Source organism: Crinia signifera, chromosome 6, assembly GCF_055691185.1.
Source record: "Crinia signifera chromosome 6, ASM5569118v1, whole genome shotgun sequence".
NCBI lineage: Eukaryota > Metazoa > Chordata > Amphibia > Anura > Myobatrachidae > Crinia > Crinia signifera.
In genome coordinates, this window is record NC_139222.1 from 84,659,340 (window position 1) to 84,683,000 (window position 23,661).

A 23,661-nucleotide genomic window follows, 5' to 3' on the forward strand; every position below is an offset into this window, starting at 1 on the left:
ATGGGATGGCTTTCCATAGCGATTATACCCAGGTGTTTATGGACCCGAAGATCTACATTAGAAAAAAACAATGTGTCCTCATACAGTGTGGCTTCAGTTGTGCCAAACCGTTCCTCATTGTGCACCTGGACCCTGAAACCTTGGCGACACATCTTATTTGCGCAAATGAAACAATTGGAATTGGCAACAATATGTTGCTGGATTACAAAGATCAAATTGATGTGCAACATTTATACATCTGTGTGAGAAAATGCCTGAATATGAAGTTGTTCTGTGCAGCCAGATTCCTCCCAGCTCTATTACAGAACCATCAAATCTATTTTATTCATTATTTAAAATGGCAATGGGAAATGTCTGGTGTATAAGGAATGCTAAATTATAACTTTTCTTTAACCCAGGAGTGTGCAAACTATGCTGCTCTGGGACCCTGCCAGACCATAGAAATTACAGGACCCCCACAAGTTACCACAGAATGGACGGCACCTCTGTGGTCAGACCCTCCTTCCCCCGTATGCTCCACAGCTGCTGCTTACCGGAACCACCCCTCCTGGAGCCGCATATGCTTCCATGTGCCTGATGACTTCTCAGATCTCTAATCCAGTGATCCATGCAGTCCAAGTAAGACAATTCAACCGATTTCTCAGACTCCTAGGATCACTGGCTGAGCTCAAAGGAGTCATTAGCCTGATGGTCAGCAACATGGAGTTGTGACCCCATGCCGAGATACTCAGGACCAACTTTTGTGTTGGGTCCCAGATTTTAACCTATGTAAGTGTATACACACATACTGAGCCATTGACCAAGTTGGGTCTGTATTAATTTGTAACACTATCAAACTATTAGGATATTCAACAATTGCTGAGCAATATATCGCCCCCATGTGTACACAGCTTAAATGGTTGTGTTGTCCCATATTAGAAGAGAGGAATCATTTTAGACCAAAAGCATCACCCCTGTATTACACTGCAAGTGAGCTGCTGAAACTATGTAGAGCCTTAACACAACTGTGTGACTCTTTCTAATGTCGTTGCTTTAAAACACTCATTTCCTGTTCACAAGCAAAGATTGCACGGATTGAGGAAATGACTGCAGAATGCACAACACTAGTTATTCTTAGTTTGTATTGGAGGTTGATAATGCTCCTGCTGGACAGATGTCCCATTACAACAGTGGCAATTCTATTTTAACGATCGTATTTATCAAGTGTTAAGAATATAAGCATTTTTGTAGTACCCAGATGTACAACACTAATAAAAAAACTGGATGATATTAGATTATGCAAATGATAGGTGTCATATCAGCCTGCACGCCAAAACTGGCTTTCTTTAAAGTAACACTGTTCACACATACAACCCTACAAATAAAAAAATAACCTAGTATGGTATTGCGCCAAAATCAAACTAAAAGGTGGCCATACACACGCAGATTTATCTTCAGATCTGGCTGGTTGGAACAAAATCCTGGTTATGGATGAGAGCAAATGACAGTTGACCATTTGCTTGGAAATGCTGGAAAACTGCCAAACTGCCATTCACCCATAACCATGTTTTTGTTCCAACCAGCCAGATCTGAAGATAAATCTTAAGGTGCCCACACACGCACCGATCCCGTGCATTGTGGGCTTAACTAGCACACATAGCATCGCATCGTATGCCTTGTGCATACGATGTGCATGCGATGCTATGCTAGAAAAAGCTAGTACAAAAAGTATGTGCAGCACATACTTTTTGTACTGTGCGATGAGGTGCCACGGGAGCGCGCACCCCATCGTACAGCATCGCACCGCCGGGATCGGTGCGTGTGTGGGCACCTTTACTAGTGTATGGGCACCTTAAGATTCAAATCTACCATAAAATTCAGGCTACTTAAACTATTACACCAATTCATGCACATTAAGGTTCTAATTCAACAATAAATCACACAAACACAATGATTTGCATACATCTCAAATGTTTGTAGTGCTGCTCATGTGCAGGACCCATACTGCATCAGGGGACACTCAGTGGCGTAACTATTAATTTTTCTCCCCCCCTGCCAAAAATGTTGGCAGCGCATACCCCGGAGAGCCGGGACGGGACCGCAGACAGATGTGGCAGCGGCAGGCCCTGTCCCGGTGCAGACAGATGCAGCAGGCAACAATAGCCCCGGTGCCCACACTTTCTAAGCGCCTCCCAGCCAGCGTGGGGTCTGCGGGGCTATTGTTACGCCACTGCACAAAATGCCTAATAATTTGCAGCATGACTGACATGGTTTCTTGGGATCAATAATAAACAGACACAGATTTCCTAGACCCATTAGCCTGAATTGCCCCGGTCTTCATAAGAGTAACAAAAGGGATACTTAGATGTCCGATGGTCACTCAATGTGATCTGATGCTGCATCCTTCAGAGTCTGCACCAAATCACAGAAGCCACCAGGAGGCCTCTATTTACACAAGTAGCCTACTGTAGTGCAAAGATGCAGCTACTGTTCTCTGTATTAAGGCACAAATCAATACACACACAAAATCAACCAATCTTTTACATTTTCTTAAATGAACAAGCTGGAACCATCATATTATTCCACCACATTCAAGATAAATGTACACAATCTAAAAAATCCTTTATTTTAATAAGGACAGGTTTCATTACTAGTGACTTGCTGTGTGGTGAAACTCGCCAAGACTAATTTAATGACAAACATCCGCATCGGTCATGGCTGCTTACACGGTTATATAACAATTTAGCATTTTACATTAGGTCAAAACCTTAAAAAAAAAAATAGTACATAAAACTATATACTTGCAAGTAGTATACAGGGAATATCCATTTTTCTACCAATGGAAAGCAGTTGTTCATAAAACCATAAAAGTAGCAACATACACCCATAATACTGAATGTAGAATAGACATGTATCAAGCGACTGGCCAATGAGATTGGAAAAGTAATCCGGAGACTTACCGTGATATTTCCCAAATCTAGATGCTTATTGTGGACCGTTTCACACAGCTTACGAATTTTCTCTTTTATTTTGTTCATATCCTTCTCGTTCATATACCTGGATGTAGTATCTTGTTCCATCTCCAAAAGTCTGATCATAAGGTCCAGGCTAGCACGGTCAAGGTCCATGTTTAAGCGGTCTCTGCTTAGTATGTACATCAGCGCAGCAGTACAAAGAGCTAGATTCTAAAGAGAGAACATAGATTGAGTAAGATTGAATACTAAAATAAGAATTGCAGTCACATTATGGAAAAGTTCCAATATTTTGTTTTAAGTAAATACAGTAAGACATATACAGAAGTAAATATTTGAAAATTAAGTCACTTTCAACTAAACGCAGATCTCCTGTAAAAACAGGCCTCTAGAATGGGGAATATAACTAATACTGTATGACAAGTAGATCATTGCATTAAGTGGCAGTTACGTTTATTTCAACTACTGCAGCAAATGTAACAATTAGAAGACCAACATGTCTTATGATCTATTTTATATCCTATTAAAGGCACATTAAAGAAGCCACCCATTTAAAACTGTATGAAAAGGTCTGAGAAACAATGATATACAAAGTGTACAAATGTGTCATACACCTAGTGACTTTTTTAAACTTTACGATTTACACCGTAGGCAAAGCAAAATGCCACTTAATTGCAAAGAAAGACACAGGGCTATGATTCTAATCACACTGGAATTAGCTTTCAATATGTACAACATTACAGGTAGTACTGTATAGCTTGGAACACTGATCTAGATTAGTAATGAGTGCTAAAAATTATCACGCTTTATTAAATACGCTTCATGGTGTTGAAAAAAACCCACAACCGTTGCATTGTCGAGCTTCGCATACAGATTAATTTGCATGAAAAAGTATTACGAGATCTATAGACGTTGTATAAATATTTTTGAAAAATATAAATGGGTTGAGGTACCGGTTGATGCTGACTATCATCCAGTGTTTTAAAAACCATGGCTACCATTCCATGTGCTCGCAGGTGCATTCGGAAGCTTGGCATCGCACACTTTGTCGCCAAGCTTATTACACTGTAAAAAAAAAAAAAAAGGAATTAAAAAAGTAAAACATGAACACAAAAGCAATTTCCCCACATGAATGATAGGAAAAATATTACCAGGCAGATTCAATTAGCCCACATTTATAGCTCTACCCTGAGCTGACTGGGGAGAGATACACCTGAGCTATTTAATTAATGGCAGTAGCCGATGCAGGTAAGCCCAGGCATTAAACCCAAAGCTACTTGGTATGCCCACATGGTCAACTTTTTTTTTTCTCTAAACAAAAGACACTGGAGACACACTAGTCACGATGGTCACTAGTGGACCCTGTGTGACTTCACAGGAGCATACACACCCATGCGATCCTATGGAAGGCGGGTGCCTGTGCAGTACACCCGCATGAACGTAGGCACATTAGAGCAGCAATTGGCACAATGTGAAAGGGCACATCTGTACGTTCCAGTGAGAAGAGGTACTTTAACAGTTGCAACTGCAAACGTTTGTAAAAATTGTACACAGTTATCGTAATCCCCAATCGCCATCAGCATCTTCAATTGCCTGAATTTATGCAGGGAAATCTCTACACACTTCATTGTTGTGGTTTAAGAAATTTCCACTTCACAGCACAAAACATACACATTCTGCAGAGTTGTCTACAGGGTACATTGTGTACAGTTACAATGGAGTGAATAAAATAAATCTGTTCTAGTCCATACCATGGGCACCTTTACCTGGCCCCTGTACAGAGCCATATACAGCGGTCATTCTTTTGAGCACCTGATATAGATAGCCCTTGTGTACAGATAAAACCTACCCAACATCCCTTTCTGTTTCCAACTAAGCAGTTTACTTTAGAGTAATCCATTCATTAAATACCCAAGGATCCATCTGTATGCTGACCCACCTAAGGCATCGCGTGTTTATGGGCTGGTTACTCTTCAGTCCACTGAGCAAGTACTCAATATCATCTGTGAACTCCTGATTTTCACCAAATTCTACCACATCATTGAAGTGCTTTACATGTTGAACGACGGTGTACAGCTAGGAGACAAAATAAATCATTGAGTCTACTTAAGTGAGTTTACAAAATGATATTCATGGTGGTCCAACCATTGGTAAACTATCAATAAATGCAGTGTTCAGATACAGCAAATGCCTGTCTAACATGCTTTATGCTGGGAACATTACAATTCAGTAGATTTGTCAGTATTACAGAACAATGTATTCAACCTACAATTTATTATGAAAAGAATTCTAGATTATGTTTCATATCATGAACAATATATTTAGGAGGTAATTCAAATACCAGCAGTTATTCACCACAGGCTAATGGTTTTCAAGGGGCTATTCAATAAGCCCAAAAGCAGCCAGAAGGCTGAAGTCAACTATGATTTTTAGGGGGCCTAAAACACTCAGAAAGAGGTCTCTTAAATGGCAGATTTCGGGAGCGCAAATCTGTTAACAAATAGGTCTGGAAAACTTAGAAACACGGGGGGGAGGGTGACACCCGCACCAGTCTTTTGAATAATGGGACTTTCGTATCTCCTCAAATACTGATATTTAATGGGAAAAGTATCCTTATTGTATTTAACAGTCGGAGGTGCTACCTACTACTTGTATATCTATACACAACACACACAGGGAAAGAAAGTATAATGTAGGTGCACCTACATTATACTTTCTTTCCCTGTGTGTGTTAGGTCTGGAAAACTGTAGTAGTAATTTTTTATTTTTTTATTTTAAAGCCCCAAAAACCGTTCATTCATGAGTGAGAAAAAGTGTCTGTAATTGAGACCATCGTACCCCTTTCAGATCGCACCTAGGAGGTTATTCGGATTTGTTCCCTCCCCGCACATTTGCATAATGAAATGCTATTTAGCGCATTCGCGTAAGCATGGCGAAATGCTTATTTGCCATCCTGTTCGCACCTACCACTGCGGGCGGGGGACAGTGGTGACAGGCTGCGACCATGGGAATGAATAGCATTCCATGTTGTTCGCATAGTAATACAGCAATGCCGAATGTCAGCTGCCCACCCTCTTCACATACAAGGTAGCCGCAACTGTAAGACAACATAATGGGTCTTAGATTTGCATACACCTTAGAAATCATTTGATGGTCGGCGAATGGATGTTTATGCAAAACATCCATTCGCAACCATGCGGCGGAACTCAGCATGTGAGGAGGGAGCGGATGTTCATGCAGCTTTGCCTGTGGACCAGAATAAGTACCCTAATTACTGGGATCATGCTGTTTTGGTTGCTGGTTTTACCTGATAAAAGGTGCAATCTGAAAGGGCTTACCGGGTCCAGCAAACTGGCAGCAACCAGGCATTATGAACAGGTAAAAAATCAGGGTTCTTACTGGGTTGCTGTGCAGTGTGAATGGGTTTATCAGGTTGAACTACCCGGTTCCTGTTCACACTGATGGAGGAGGCAGTGCTTAGAGCAGCATCAGCTCCAAGCACTGACTCCGCCCCCCCATGACAACGCCCCGCAACCGCATGAAGTCAGTGAACCGGCAATATTACTGGGTCGCTGAAGGGGCCAGAGAGCAAAATGCAGGGTCACGCAGGGACTGAACAGTTTCCAAGCCTCGGTGCGACCCTGCATTTTGTGATCTGGCCCTTTTCTATTCCGCCTCTATGGGGTAGTGGAACCCCACAAGGGAGAAAAGACCCCATGGGCCATGTTTCAGACATGCAGTAACGTCAGCAGTCCGGATTTTGAGGTCTGAATTGTGACTGCCGGAATACCGGCTGTTGGCATAATAACTACATACCGACTATATAAATCAGAAGCTCACCTCTTTATGCTCCTTCCTGCATTTCAGTGCGGTTACTATGTCTTGATAGGGCTGTGTGGGAATAGTCACAGTTTTAATCACTTTAGGAGGAGGAGCCGGTGCCTTGAACACCCCGTCATCCTTGGGACATGGAGCATCTGATGGTTTTGCCTATAGAGAAAGATCAACAGTAAATACAGGTTGAGTCTCCCTTATCAGTGTATTCCAAAAACCAAAATATTCCAAAAGCCATGGTTTTTCTGAATATTTCAGGGTCCCCCCTCCCCCCCAGCCTCTTTTTCATACTTACCTTGACCCCCGGTATACACGGCAGTCATCGGGATCCTCTTCAGTGGCATCCCCGGTCACAAGGATGCATTGTACTGGTGCGCCGGTTAGGTCACCGGCACACTCGTGCAATCCATCCTTGGGACCGGAAATGCTGCTGAAGAGGATTCCGAAGGCCACTGCGGATACCAGAGGACACCGTGGACGTTGGGGGACCAAGTAAGTATGAATAAAAAATTCCAAAATCTGCAAGCATTTCGGATAAGGGACAGTCAGCCCGTACATAAAAACACACACTGGCTGCGGATACCAATGGAAAAGAATACAGTGATTCCAGTGGAGTAGCATCTTAATTTGGGCAGCATTTACTCAAAACAGCAGCAACTTTTTTAAAACCTAGTTGACCTTTGTTTTGCTACATACATATACACTCAATTTATATTCTTAGAACATGAACACTACTTAAAAAGTATCCTACCACAGACTCACTCTAATTAGTACGAAAACTGGAAGGAAATCCCCATTTTTAGAAAAAAATAAGAAGTTTAGGACCTGGATTTTATTTAGATTAGGGCAAGCAAATAATAAAAATTCAATTGGAATAAGAAGGCGCCATATCTGATTAAGTAATGGCAGGGCACACTGGGTTTAATGTGCACTTACTTGGAAAGTGTGCAAAAAAGTTTTAGATGGGATGCATGTTTTTTTAGAAGGAAAAGCCCTGAAAGGATTCAATTATACTTACGATAATTCCGTTTCTTCTGAGCTTCTCCATGGCAGCCATTACTCTGGGTATTCCCTCTCTATCTCCAGGTTTAGACAGGTATATTAACTCCTCCCACCTTGGGTATATGTCTGCCTCCTCCCCTTCCTCTCCAGTCTTTCGAGTGTCTCTAATACCTATCATAAACAGGGGGGGAAATCTATAGGCTGCCATGGAGAAGCTCAGAAGAAACGGAATTATCGTAAGTATAATTGAATCCTTTCTTCCTCGCTCTCCATGGCAGCCATTACTCTGGGATGTACCAAAGCATAAAAATATGGGGGGGATAGTAATAAACAGACATAACCAAGATGATGCTTAAGTATATATATATTGAATTATTGCATTACAGCATGCTCTAGCACCACCTTCCCAAAATGGGTAGAAGATACGTTAATATTATAATGTTTAACAAAAGTATGTAGAGAATTCCACGTGGCTGCTGCACAGATATCCTTTGCTGAGAGTCTCGCCTTGTTGGCCCAAGATGTAGATATGGCCCTGGTAGAGTGTGCCCTCAGCTCCTTGGGAACCTCCAAACCTCCGTCTTTATAGGTGAACGCTATGGTCTCTGTTATCCAGCGCGCTATAGTCACTCTGGAGGCTGCTCCGCCCTTCCTTGCACCTGAGTGTAGGACGAATAGCTGCTTGGACTTTCTATTTCCTTCTGATCTCTTCAGGTATAGGGTAATAGCTCTAGGCATATCGAGCGTGTGCAGTCTCTTCTCTTCCTCAGTCCTTGGCTCTGGACAAAAGGCTGGTAGAATGATCTCCTGATTAAGAGCAGTGTTGGAAACCACTTTAGGAAGGAATTTAGGGTTCGTTCTGAGCACGACCCTATCGTGCAGGATGTTAAGGTACGGTTGCTCCGCCCAGAGGGCTTGTAGCTCACTCACCCTACGTGCGGACGTGATTGCTGTAAGAAAGACTACCTTCCACGTAACAAACTTCATATGCACTTCTTCCAAAGGTTCGAAGGGGGCCCTCATGAGGGCATTAAGGACCAAATTTAAGTCCCACGGGGCCACTGGTTCTTTAATTCGAGGACGCTCTCTCTTAATTGCTTGATAGAACTTCTTTATGAGCGGGTCATCAGACAATCTGCTGTCCAGCATGACTGACAGGGCTGAGATTTGCACCCTCAGAGTTGACGCCGCCAGGCCCTTGGAGAATCCTTCGTATAGAAACTGAAGTACGCAGGGGATCCCAGTCCTTATACTCTCTGGATATGATTTTGACCACTCCGTGAACTTACTCCATACCCTATAGTAAATTCTGGATGAGACCCTTTTTCTTGCCTTCAGCAGGAATTGCGCCACCTGGTGGGATAATCCCTTTCGCACTAGGATTAACCGTTCAGCATCCATGCCGACAGACTCAGGGTCTTGATGTCTGGGTGTACCACTGGTCCCTGCTGGAGAAGATTCGGTATGAGAGGTAGTCTCCAAGGATGTTTGGCTGCCATCCTCAGCACTGTAGGGAACCAGCTTTTTCTTGGCCAGAATGGGAGTATGATGATAACTGAGGCCTTCTCCTCCCTGATCTTCCTCAGAATTCTTGCAATCATGGGGAAAGGGGGGAACACATACCCGAGATTGAACTTCCATCTTTGTGCAAACACGTCTACTCCTTCTGTCCCTGTCACCTCTTCTCTTGACATGAACCTCTTCACTTTTCTGTTGTGCCTTGCTGCCATGAGGTCGATTTGTGGGTAACCGAACCTCCTTGTGACTTCTAGAAACACTCCCTGGTTTAACTCCCACTCGCCTGGTACCACTTGTCTTCTGCTTAGGAAGTCCGCAAGGCCGTTCTCCTTCCCTGGGACATGAAGCGCGGATATGGAGCATAAGTTTCTTTCTGCCCACGGTATAATGTTGGACACTTCTTCCCAGAGTCTTACACTCCTGGTCCCTCCTTGTCGGTTCACGTATGCTACCACCGTCATGTTGTCTGATCTGATCTTGACATGGGTGTTTCTGATGTGTTCTTGAAAGAATCTTAGCGCCCTCACTACAGCTCTCATCTCCCTCTGATTTGAGGACATTGCTCTCTCCTCTTGGGACCACAGGCCCTGACACCTTGCGTCCTGACAGTGAGCCCCCCATCCTGTCGCACTTGCGTCCGTGGTTATGACCTGGTACAGGGGCTGACTTAACGATGTACTTCTCAGGTTTAGTTGAGGATCCAGCCACCAATCTAGTGACCGTCTGCTTCTCTGACTTAGCTCTACCTCGTACTCCAGATCTACTTCTCTTCTCGTGAGGGGTCTTACTTCTCTCTGCAGAATCCTCATATGCCACCTCGCCCAGGGTATCACCCCTATGGTAGATGACATCATCCCCAGCATCCGGAGGATTTGCCTTAATGCTGTCTTCTTCTGGGACTGTATTTGTAAGGCTAGGTTCAGTATTCTTTCGCATCTTTCTTCTGACAAGTATACCGCGTGCTCTACTGTATCTATAGTAACCCCTAGGAATTGAATTATTTGACGAGGTTCCAGTTGGCTTTTCCCTTCGTTTATCAGCCACCCGTGATTCTGAAGTATAGTAATTGTAGTCTGGGCTGCTTGTCTCACTTCTTCTTCTGTTCTTCCGCAAATGAGTAAATCGTCCAGGTAGGACCATATTGCAACCCCTTGTATTCTTATGAATGCTATTAGACTTGTTAGTATCTTCGTGAACACTCTTGGGGAGGCTGATAACCCGAATGGGAGACACCGGAATTGGAGGTGTTGTTTTAGAACCATCAGTCTGAGGAACTTTCGATCTCTTACAGCTATCGGGACATGGAAGTAAGCATCCTTCAGATCTATCGAACACATGAAGTCCGTGCGGTTTATTCCTAGGAGGATGACCTGTAGGGTATCCATATGGAACTTCTTTGCTTGCATGTTTAGGTTCAGATCCCTTAGATCTAGTATTGCACGGTACTTCCCTGATGATTTCTTTACTAGAAATAGCTTGGAGTAGAAGCCTCTCCCTTTTTCGCCCACTGGAACTCTTTCTATTGCTCTTGATTCCAGCATTTCTTGTATTATAAGCTCTAATGCTTCTATTTCTTCTGTTGTCGTAGGCGTTCTTGATTTTATGAATTTTCTTCCTAACGGAATCTTTAGGAACTCCAGGCTGTAGCCCTGGGTAAGAATTGACAGAACCCATCTGTCCTGAGTTGATAGCTTCCATCTGTCCACGAACTTGGTCAGTCTCCCTCCTACCGCGACAGACTCTTCTAAGCAGTAGTTGTCAGAACCTTCGGTAGCCCCTTCTCGCGGACTGGCGAAAGGACTGTCTTGTACTGCCAGAGTTGAACCTCCCATACTGTCTTCCAGGTCTGTAGCTTTTAGCCTCCCTGAAGTGTTGCTTGGGAGATTGACCTCGAAACTTCTGTCTTCTATCCTGCGGTAGTTTTGCAGACTTTCCCCCTGACATCCTATGAATAATGGAGTCTAACTTACTCCCGAATAATAGGTTACCCTCATAGGGCAGGGCTATAAGCCGGTTTTTCGAATTAGCGTCTGCGGCCCAGCTTCGCAGCCATATGGCCCTTCTGGCTGCTATCCCCGCTGCCATGGACTTGGCTGAGTACTCCACCACATCAAGCGATGCCTCGCAGAGGAAGTTTATAGCCTTCATCATAATATTAAGATTCTTGATCAGATATTGCCGTGATATCTTCTCATCTATATCTGTCGCCATGTTAGTGCCCCAGACTCTAAGCGCTCTTGAGGTTGAGGCCATCGCGACTCCTGCTTTTAGGGAAACCGTAGAAGTATTATGCAACTTCTTTAGGCCCATCTCCACCTTCTTATCCATGCTGTCTCTTAAATTAGCTCCGTCCTCTAACAATATCGTAGTCTTGGAGACCACTTCGGATACTGCTGCATCCACCTTGGGCAACTTGCAGTACTTCTCCAGTAGCTCATCTTTAAAGGGGAACATCTTCTCCACTCTCTTGTAATTACTAAATTTTTTGTCGATATTCTGCCATTGATCCAGCATCAAATCCTTAAGCACCTTGTGCACAGGAAAGCTTCTGCTTTTAGAGGCTCTATCTTCGAATAAGGAATCAGGTGCCTCTTCCTCCTTCTCCTTATAATCCATAGCCTTGTAAATGTATTTTAATAGGCTTTCTACCAGATCTAGATTGAATGACCTCTCCTTTTCAGGTATTTCACCTGACTCTGGTTCCGATGTGTCCGTGTCATCCACGTTTAGTATGGGCTGATCCGAATCCGCATCACCCTCCAGGCTAGCTTGGGCCCTGGACCTCTTAGTTCCCTGAATCTCCTTAAGGTCCTCCTTAGTGACCAGCGAACTCTTCATCCACAGTAATAGCTGGGTTAGATCCACAGCCGGTGGTACTGCAGTTTGTCTGCATTGTTTGCAGAGATTAATGCCTTTCTCTGCGGTGAACTCTGTATCACATGACATGCAGTTACTCATGATATTCTTAGTCTTCGCTTTCTTTTTTGCAGGGGCTTTAGACACACTATGGAATTTAAGTAGAGAGAAACCTATCACTAACTGCTCTAACGACATGCTACTGAATCGCACCTCAGTGAGGTCTTACCTCTCCATGGCAGTTTCAGGTATTAGGGGAGAAGGATCAGCTTCCAGGTCCATGACTGCAGGTATCGCTGCTCTGGTGAGTACAGCGTTCAAGTCTCAGTGGCTTTAAAATCCAGCGCCCGCCGGCTGCAGCTGCGCATTGCGTCCTTCCGGACGCCGTGTGATCACTTCCGCCCTTAGCTGAAGTGGATTCAGCCCGTCTTCCGGCTGCCAGCTACTGCCCTTCGGCGGAGGGACCCTCGCGTCACTTCCGCCTTGTCACCGCGCACGCGTCCCGTCAGCCCTGACCCGATAGCCGGCTTCCGACAGACGCCCGTGTGCCGGACCTCCAGGAGGATGACGGAGTCCACATACTGCTGCCATGTGCCGCCGGCCATCCTGCAGGTAACTCAGAGCAGGACGCTACCTGATGAGCACCCTCTTCTCCCTGGGTAAAACACCCATATCAGCCCGGCCACGCAGGGACGTCTGGCTGTATATACTGAGGTGAGCATGAACACACAAAATAACAAACCTTATCCTGCCTAGTCTAACTAGAGACAGGAGAAAAGACTGGAGAGGAAGGGGAGGAGGCAGACATATACCCAAGGTGGGAGGAGTTTAAAATATACCTGTCTAAACCTGGAGATAGAGAGGGAATACCCAGAGTAATGGCTGCCATGGAGAGCGAGGAAGAAAACAAAGTTTGATAGTAATCCAGCTCTACTTGGCAAGCAATAGCTACCAGCGATTCATATCTTTGCAAGAGCGGAGTACTCAAGATCCAAAACCTGGATTTGTCTTTAGCAACCACACTGTAGTAGTAGAGGCATTCTGATAGCCACTTACTGGTGCAGACTGAGGTTTCGGCGCTGGCAAGGCAGGAAGTTCCTCTGACTCCGGATGGTTCCAGTGCCTTGCATTGTACACCGCTTTCGTTGGAGACTGAAACAAAAAACAATTTTATACATGTAGCTAAATAATCAAGTAAATCAAAGGTCTATAGCTAAATGTACACAGAAGTGCAGGAATAACTTATGTATAGTTTGCATTAAATGTGTAACAAGTCACCTATTCTATTAATCACATGCAACGGAATCCATAATTCTATACTTTGTTACCTTACAGTGTTGAAAACCCATTTCTATTCCAAATAAATAGAAATACAAACTGTATATGACAACATGTGTTTAGATAGTCAGCTTTAACCCCTTGAGTGGTATGCCCGGAAATTTTCCGGGTTCAGCTGCGCTGCTGCAGCGGGCTGTCCCGGAAAATTTCCAGGCATATCACTAATGTAGAATAGGTGTGCGCCAGTGGTGTCCAGGTGTCCACCACTGGCGCAGCACCTCTAGAGCCCTCCCCCACACCCTTCCAGTACCCCTCCCTCCCAGTCACCTTCGTTCCGGCGATCGTCACTCATTTTACAGTGACGTCGGCGGCAGGCTCGGGGGGACTTGGGAGCGCTCAGGCACCAGAGTCCTCCCGAGCCGCAGCGAACATCCCCCAGCCTGCCGCCAACATCACTGCTGAATGTGAGAGGCTGCTTAGGCAGGGGGGACAGTGGCAGCGCTGCAGGGAAGCTCCGGCATACTAACGCCGGAGCGGAAGTGAGGGGGGCTTACAACTTTATGTGGTGGGTTTTGCTGGGGCAGGACAAACCTGCCCTGATAGGTTTGACTTTCCCCAGCAAAACCCACCACTCAAGGGGTTAATGGTCAGACCCACTTCCTTCGTGTGTTTTTCCTTCTCTCTCTTATACCATCATCATAGCCTCCCCATTGCCCAAAACAAACCTTTGTGTTCCACTGCCATGCTGTCTGCATGGGTATTCGAACTACTGATGCGGAAATGTTCACAACCTTGTCAACTTCCTGCATTGAGCAGCAGGGCCAGCGATGATGCGGGAGCACAAATCAGTGCTCACCGTTCATCGCCTGGCTGTACACACTGTCAAACTGAGCGGCTTTCAGCTCAAAGTTGCCCGAGTGCGTATGTGCCTTTAAACCATCTTCGATGGCACCAAATCCTGTGGTTTGGTGCCACTGAGATACTTATTTTAGTGTTGTCTGCTGATACAGCTATGGTACCCTGTACTTGGCCTCTATTGTATTGCAAGTTACAGTTTCCGGTTTTGCTTACACATTTGTGTACTCTGTAAATGGGCACTGCGGATCCCTTGTGGCACCATATAAATAATCAACCTTCCGGTGTCAAACATGTAGATCCGGGTAATTATTGTTAGGTTCACCCAAAAAAGGTAAAGACTTTTTTTCCAGCAAATCCCATGAATGCTCAATCTGACTACAATCTGAGGAGGTTAGAGACCACAAAAAAGGCCACTCATCAGGAACTACTGTTACCGTAAATGAGGTGCACTCAGTCTGCAACAATGTTTTATGTAGATGACACATCAAAACAGCCAGAGATGATCATGATCGAATTTGGGGTCAGGACCCACAGTTTGAGAACCACTGACTTATAAGATCTAGGTATTTGTAACCTGATTTTTTGGTTTAAGATTGCAATCCAACACCCAGTTCCATGCGCACTGAATCGGAGGCTGTTTGCAAGTGCTGCACGACAGGTTTGTCATATCTTGCAGCCATTGCCTACAATACACTGTATGCTAAAAGTACCGCATACTATGTTTCTTATGCGATCGTGTTGCCCGGGAAGCTGCAGGGCAGTTTAAGGGAAATTTTATGCAGTGTCTATAACCGACAAGTTGCTTAAGTGTATAGGGGCCTTAAAAATTCCAAGGTTACTTTTCAGAACGACCGTGAATATGATTTTTAGCATAAGAGCTATGTCTGAGGCTCAAACAGTAGCAGTGTCAGGCCAATACCAAACATAGATAATTACCAGACACATAAGAGGAAGCAGTACACTGGATTTTCTGGCATATAAACACATTCCACAAGTCTTAAGGAGTCGCATTTAAAATTGATTGTTTAAACAAAATAAAAAAGGCATAAAAAGTATACATTTCTTACAGGGAAAAAATATATAATGTAATAAAAACAAAAACCTTAGAAAGCAGAGTGACACTCTGTGGCAAGGTGGACTTGTTGAGCTGCACTGAGCCATGTACATATGAGCATTCAATGCAAGTAAATGTTAAAGGGAAACAACCCCCCCCCCCCCCCCCCCCCCAAAAAAAAAAAAAAAAACAGTAGCTCATAAAATACATATGAATGTCTACATTCAGTGCATACCAAGGGCAGTGTTCAATGACATTTATCGGCTTGTGCAGCGAATTCCGTTTAGGATTCTTATTTTGGTAAATGTTGGTCAACGTTATTTTAATGTATTTACTGACACTACCTCCTCAGGAAGGGAGTTTCCATACTGTTACTGCCCTAACCATTAAGAAACCTTTCCTCCTAATGGTACAGAGTCTATTTTCCTCCGCATGCCCACGTGTCCTAGTCTCTGCCCTCAAAGCAAAGAGGGTACCAGAGAGTTCAATTGCCCCCTGATATACTTGTACATGTTAAGCATGTCTACTCTTAAACGCCTCTTTTCCAGTGTAAACATTCTGATTTTCCCAAAACTATCTAGTTTAGTTTATAATTAACACCCTGGTTAGATCTCCACCCCTCTGGCCACTCATTTATTTTGTTTAACCCTTTCCGGGGCAAAATCTGTGAGAGATGGCAAAATATGAGTGCCAACAGCTCTGAGAGATGGGTAAAATATATGCTAAAATGCCAGCGTTACTCAGATTTTTTATATGAATGCAAATTAAAAAAAAAAAAAAGTGTTAAACGTGTTTCTTATATAAAAAGGTAAACATTACAGGTCATGGTGATTAATAAAAATGTTTGCTTGGCAATTTTCACACCAATTTTGACAAATTCACTGGACACTCAAAGGAATAGATCTCTTTATTGTGGAGACCTCCTCGACCCTTCTAATCACCCTACGGAGTTTTGTCTCATCTGCAAAATGGATACACTGCTAAGTAATGTGTTCTCTATATCATTAATGAATATGTTAAATAGAAGAGGCCTCAGCACCAAACCCTATAGTACCCCACTCAGTACTGGTATCCAGCTTGAAAAAGCGCCGTTTATAACCATCCTCTTCTCTACCCTGCAGCCAGTTCCTTACCAAGCAACAAAATTTTACTAACAAACAAGGTGGTGGATGAGCGATTACCTATGCAGAAATTGCAACAAATGTTACTGTTGGAAGGAAAATGGAAAAGTATACTTAGGGGGACATTCAATCACCGGTGAGCCTCTTACGTCGGAGGAGATGGCCGCCGGGCCCTATTCAATGCTGTCTTACGCGACATAATTGAGCAGGGGATCTCGCAGAACGAGCCCGACTTCACAAGCAGTCGGGCTCGTTCTGCCGAGAACGGCCAGGAATTGCCGAGCTCACGGCCGCAGCTCGACTATTCCCAGCCACTTATCTCGGCCACGCCCCCTTCTTGCCCCATGGCAGATGGGACATTGAATCCCGCCTGCTTGTTCTCGGTCGAGCTGACCGAGAACGGGACTGGGTCACGGCTGTCGGGCCAGCTCGACAGCCGTGACCCTTAGTGTCAGTCCCGCTTGTTCCTATTACTGCTCCACTCCGGTGGTTAAACTTTGTCTCCCATCAACATATGGGTCTTTGAAAAACTCTGTATTGTAAAATGGACAAACCAACGTTTCGGGGCAGCGCCCCTTTGTCACCTACACCTTGACAAAGGGGCGCTGCCCTGAAACGTTGGTTGGTTTGTCCATTTTACAATACAGAGTTTTTCAAAGACCCACGAGTGCTAGTCTTTTTCCGTCTGCTATTACCACAAGACAGGCACCGGGGCGGATTAATGTAACTGTCACAACCAACGGAAAAGGCCATGTGTGTCATTAACGTGATAGGCTCCTTTTATGAGACAGGGCCACAAATAGCATCCTTAGCAACACTAAGAGATGCAATAAAGGCTTCTATAGCTCCGGAGAACAATGGTTTTGTTTCACACTGATAATCCAAATGACCACAAGTTTCATGAGTGCCAGAAGGCATGCATCTTAGTGCTGTGGAAGACAGGAGCAGCTATATCATATGCCACATGTTGAACACCCTTGCAACATGACATTGAATATAACCGCAATGTCTGGCTACGCAAATTACAGTCTACAGTTCCCAGATTACCTCCCTATCTGCAGAAAAATAATTGCAAAGATACTGGACATGAAATGCCTCTACCCCATTGTTCAAGTGGAACTTACATGCTGTAGAATGCAGTAACATGGGGTGACTCAAGCAACAAACAAAATACCCAGCTTTCTGAAGCTCTGAAAGGCAATTAAAATATCATCCATAGAACATCGCTGGAGGTGAGGTACTCATGAGAGAGGTGGGAAAATCCGAGTCTGTCCCTAGAGCACATTCTGCCGATTGCAGGGAACCCTATTCTCCACTGATCTCAGGTGATCTTCAGGCAACATGATTCAAGCTTCATGCATGGGCCACGGTTATTAAATAGCCATCAGATACACGGCCTAAAGTAGGAAGAATCGGGCAGCCGTAGCTGATGTTCACAGGTGGTCTATTGTCCATCAATACTCAGGCATGACATTTACACCTTATTACTGTACTGAGCAGAATGCATCGTGGGTCTTCTCACAAAGTTTCAATACACAAAACCAACTGTAAGTAACTTAGGAATGTAGAATTTACAGAGAGCAAAGAAAAATTAAAATGTATTTTACCCGTTTTGGTCCACTGAATATTTTACGGCCGCCATCTTTGCTTTTATCTCCATGTCTGCTAGCAGGCTTTTTGAAGACTTCAGGTACTGAATATGGATCTTCTAAGGACTCTAAAGTATTTTAAAGTAAAAAACACAAATCATAACATAGCTGCAAACTAATGTATAAAAAGGACAAAAATAAACAAACACTGGGTACATCTGTAACTGGCACTACTTGGGGCCATGATACGTAACCGGCACTGCTGGGTACATGATATCTAACTGGCACTAAATGTGCAAGACAATGATTGCTTGGCACAAACTTGTATAATGTTTTAAAGCCTTGTTTCATGCACAAATAAAATATGTGTGTGTATTTCATGTGTTTGTTGTGCTTCTACAACATAAATGCAAGATACCTCATTGAAATATAAAAATATCCCAAATGCATATTCAAATGGGTGTTAAACAAAACTGGTGGTCCACAGACTGCTACAAGAGCCTGGACCATTACAAGGTGACAGTTAGTCTAAATCAGGCATGGTTGGCCCTCCAGATGTAGTGAAACTACACATCCCAGCATGCTTTGCCACAGTTTTGCTATTAGAGAATGCTAAAACTATTGCAAAGCATGCTGGGGGATATGTAGTTTCACAACATCTGGAGGGCCAACGTTGGACATGCCTGGTCTAAATCTTGATACCAATTTAACCTGACAGTAAATCTTCTGATAACCGGTATTAGGAAAGGACTGGAACTACTGAACTACCCACTGACACTTACAGGGATGTGCTACCAAACACCAATACACTGGCCTACTTGGCAGTATGCACTGTAATATCTAGTTGAACATTCTGCGAATGATTCTGTGGACGTCCACTATGGATAACAAATTTATTAATTTCAGAATACAAAATATCTTTATGGAGTGTTACCTTATGCTAATATACAGAACACAGGAATGTCCAGAAATGTGTGACAAAGTGGACTTTTATCCCAGGCTTTACATTTAAAAAAGGTATGTAAAACCACAATACAAATTATTAGCAGCTCTAAATCCTTGAAATATGGGGATTACATGCCAGAAACTTTAGCAGTACGTGAAGCTGTTGAACTGGACAACAGAATATTAGGTTGGGATTGGGCAAACCGCTCTCTGCAACCCCTGTGCCTTTGTAAAAGATGATCATAATGCCTCATAAGTGGGACCAGGACTGCTCCAACAGTACAGAGAACTTTTTAACTTGCAATTTCGCAGCACCAGGCAGTGTATGCGGCCAACCAACAGTCATATCCTCTTTTCCTACCCAGAGGAGGAATACAGATATTGTGGACTGTACACTCGGATAGGTCTCAAAACTTTTATGGGTGTCAGGCAAAAGGTCTGTCGGTCTCACAAGGGACATTACAGGATTACATATGCCCAGCATAATGCTCAAGGACTCCCCCCAACAGGTCAGGTTTTTAGAATTTGTCTGTTGAAAAAGGTAGAATAATAAGTGAAAATAGATGATCTCACTTGTGCAGAATGAAAGAAATACCCCATAAAATGACCTGTTGGGGGTACTTGTGGACTGGCGTTGGGAATTAGACAAAGTAAGCAAACTCCACGGTACTTGTGTATTATCACGGCGCCCCCGATATGTGATCGTGCGATTTTTGCACTGCGATGCGATTTTAGCCCCCTATGCGATGAAAAATTGTATAAGCACCCTAATGGGTGCTTACAATGTTAAATGCTCCCCCACGGCACCCCCCAGTATAAACGTGAACCCGAAGCGTGGCAAGCGCAGCGAGCCCGCGAGGAGCGGCGGTACGCGTCCTACGACCTTTTCATACCCCCACTATACACGTTGAAATGGAGTTTATTTTATAAAGTGTAGCAATTGCAGCGAGCCACCGAGCCCAAAGCGTGGCGAGAGCAGCGAGCCCCGTGAGGGGACGCGTATACCTGTGAAGTTACGCGCGGGGCTCGCCACACTTTATAAAAAATCTCCACACCGACGTGGATAGTGGGGGTATAAAATGGTCAGAGGACGCATACCGCTGCGCTCGCCACGCTTCGGGTTCACTTTTATACTGGGGGGTGGCGTGGGGGTGCATTTAACATTGTAAGCACCCATTAGGGTGCTTATACAAGTTATAATCGCATCCCATCGCATTGTATGCCATATACAATGCCATACAATTTTAAAATTGTATGACATTGTAGACCATCGCGCGATATTGCATGCCTTATGGTATGCAATGTGAAGGGTGCCGTGATAATACACAAGTACCAACTCCACTTATATGTGGCTGTTGTAACCTATGATGGTTTTACAGTACTGTAACCATTCTAAGCAGCCATGTACAAGAGTACATGAACAATAAGGAGTGTAAGATCTGAAAAAGCATATGGAACTTTTAAACTTACATTAAGGGGATAGGGCAGTAGTGCAAGCGACAAATTATGTCTTTACACTCTATTAAGGGAAATTTCATTAATTACTTTTTACTGCAACATGTCATGTTTATTAACAATTAATTAAGTTATGTTTGCTATACAAGCCTTATTGCCTCTACCCGAGCCTTTGATTCCAACTGGACTAGGCGACCAGTGCTAGGACCAATTGGGAAATGCAATGTAGACTGATGGAAACCATGTTTCATATGAACAAATTGTACCTTTTGCTCAGTTTAATCCCCTGTTACCCGACTCCCACATATTGGGACTGTTATGTATACCCATAAAAACCAAAACATACTTTGAAAAAAAAAAAAAGGGGGAAGGGGCAAATAATTTGGTTACATAAAGTGATAAAAAAAATGATTTCTACTTAAATTGGTGCAAGTCTGCATAATTTTGTGTTTCACTAAAGAAAGATCTAAACCATTGTAAAAAAAAAACAAAAAACACACCTTTTAACCACCATGGCATCACGAGTGCAGTGAGAAAAAAAAAAAAAAAACACAAAAACAAAAAACCCAAAATTGTGAAAAATAACAAATCACTGCAATAATCTACATACTCCAAGTCCTAAACCATACAAAAGATGTGAAAGGGGGTATATTGTGACATGTGATTCACACTGATATAGGAATACCAAAAGTTGGAGCCCGTCACCTAGTTACGTAGCTAATGAGCACTCAACTAACCTTTCTTTTTGCCAGGGAGAGGACTGCTGCAGGTTTGAATGGTGGGAGGTTTCTCTGTAAAATGTGGTGCAAAATTTGCATTTTGATCTTATTAAGTCTAGATAAACCAAGTTATAACACTTTAAATCATACCTCTAATTCCAGTAATCAAAACTCACCTATGTCGTTTGTAGACTGAATATTTTGCACATTTGTACACACTCCCGATCTTTGTGCACTGGACTCTGATGGGTCTATGGAGCCCTTCATTTTCTTCTTTGCTTTTCTCTCCTTTAGAAGCCAGTCATCTTCATCTTCTTCATCACTTTCACTCAAGTCATCAAATCCAAAATATTTAATTCTATAACTGGACTGTCCAAATTGTTTAGAACCTCCATCCCCACCACCTCCTTCTTCGTCATCAAACCCAAAAAACTCCAATTTGGCATCTTTTTTGGATTTAGTATTGCCAGGTCGGAACCTTGTGGTCGTTTTCGCTGTCGCAATATCAGCTTTCTTTCGGAGACGCCCTGCTTCCCCTATATCTGTAGACTGATTTGTAGTAAACTCTTCTACACTCCGATCCATGCTATCCTGAATGGTAACATTACAGACTGATAAACAAGATGGATGAAGAACGGTGTAATCTCTAGTCCGTCCAGTGGTTCTGGTGCCACTGCTTTTATTCATGGTGTTCCCCTTTTCAGATGAACTATTAGACTTGGTTGTTGTATAACTTGAGCCATCTAGAACTTTGTCAAAGTTCAAGGAACCCTGTGAAGATTTCGCTTTATTAGACCTACAGTATGTCCTACAATTACCGAGTTTAACACCACCTTGCAGAACATCCTCACTCATTTGCTCCTCAGGGTTGTCCATTTGCTCCTTAATGAGTACAAAATTGTCATCTTCAATTTTGGATTCGGAAGGACTGCTTCCATCCAGATTGAAGTCCAGGTCAGGAATTTCAGAATCTTCTTGATTCATCTGGTCCCAGTCATAGAGTACCAGTTTTTGCACGCTTCGCGTCTGGTCATCTTGTACTGGAGAATCAAGCCTCTTAACAGGGTCAAACTCCCAGTCATCTGTGTCTGTGGTGAAGTCGGAAATGAATGGTTCCAGATGTTTCTTGCTGCTATTACAAGATTTTGTGGAAAGACCCAAATGTAATATGTCCACAGATTTTTTGCTGTCATTATCGGTCTTCTTTGGAGCAATGAAACAATTTTTTTCCTCCATAAGATTCTGCACATTACCTATCAAAACAAAGTAGGACACAACAATTTATATAAAATAACTATAGAATATATACATACAGATACACACACATATGTAAAAAAAAAAAAAAAAAAAAAAAAAAAAAAAAAACAAACAAACACGATACTTGTGTATTTTCACAGCGCCCGATATATCGGATGCGATCCAAACCGATTTTTGACCTGTTCATAATGATTTTATATAGTGTGGCGAGCGCAGTCATTTGCGTCCGCTCGCCACGCTTCGGGCTCAGTGCGCTCGTCACACTATATAAAATCAACTCCATGCGTAGTGGATAGTGGGGTTATGAACAGGTCAAAAATTGGTTTGGATCGCACCGATATATCGACCCATATCGGTTCTGATATTTCGGCCGATATCGCATCCGATATATCGAGCGCCGTGAAAATACACAAGTACCAAAAAACAAAACAAAAAAAACAAACAACATTTTAGTATATTAGTGCAACTCGCATAGAGTTTGCTAAATTAAAAAAGTTTTCAATAAAACTGTGAAACTGCTCAGTGATCGTGATGCACATCCAGAGACAGCACATTTTCCCCCACCATGGATTTACCTTACCAAAAAAAAAAAAAAAAAAAAAAAAAAAAAAACACACTTTGTATGCCTGCATATTTCCTCAAATATTGTGAGATTTGGAATGGGACATTAGTTCTGAAAATTAATACTAAGGGTTTTAAGGGTATACTTGAGCACGGATGAAAAACTCGATACATCAGCCAAACAAATTTAATCATCTGTGCTCAAAGATGGATATCCTTTATCCTTCGATGTCAGAGCTTGGGAACCACTGTACTATGCATATTTTTATACATGTGGTAATTATAAAGCTTGCTAACCCTTTAAAGATTGATAATCTGGGTCGAATTGTCAGGTTGGCCCAAACAGGGTATTAAGCTTTCACACTGCACCTCAACTCAGGTCGACACTTTACCAACCCAGGTCCAAGTTGCAGTGTGAAAGTGGTATTAGTAATCATCTTTTGTATTATTTTTACTCCAACCTGTATCTTTGTGTACATCTCTCATGCTGCTTTCACACTGCAAAGCCAGCTTAGACCCGGTATTTAAAACTGGTCTTTAAAAATGGTCCAAAAGCCTAATGCCCCTTTCAGAGGCACTTAAACTGGGTCTAAACAGGTTTTCTGGTGTGATAGAGGCATAACAGGTGAAGCTGAAACTGCACAACTACAGAAACCTCCACCC

General features: G+C 43.2%; 1 protein-coding gene across 3 annotated transcripts in view; it reads right to left on the reverse strand.

The window, feature by feature from the left end:
• The window catches only part of WAPL (WAPL cohesin release factor), a 71,873-nt gene that overhangs the window by 26,284 nt on the left and 21,928 nt on the right, over nucleotides 1-23,661 (reverse strand). For 2 of the 3 annotated variants that reach the window (XR_014444399.1, XM_083146342.1), the window contains exons 3-10: nucleotides 21,357-22,433; nucleotides 21,199-21,252; nucleotides 18,080-18,189; nucleotides 13,218-13,313; nucleotides 6,792-6,941; nucleotides 4,891-5,027; nucleotides 3,905-4,016; nucleotides 2,940-3,164 (exon numbers count right to left, since the gene is read on the reverse strand). Coding sequence is in view for 2 of the 3 variants with exons in the window: in XM_083146342.1 (XP_083002468.1) it covers nucleotides 2,940-3,164; nucleotides 3,905-4,016; nucleotides 4,891-5,027; nucleotides 6,792-6,941; nucleotides 13,218-13,313; nucleotides 18,080-18,189; nucleotides 21,199-21,252; nucleotides 21,357-22,433 (1,961 nt within the window). In the remaining variant the exon portion in view is untranslated. The remainder of the gene's footprint in view (nucleotides 1-2,939; nucleotides 3,165-3,904; nucleotides 4,017-4,890; nucleotides 5,028-6,791; nucleotides 6,942-13,217; nucleotides 13,314-18,079; nucleotides 18,190-21,198; nucleotides 21,253-21,356; nucleotides 22,434-23,661) is intronic. The other variant, XM_083146344.1, reaches the window with a different exon arrangement.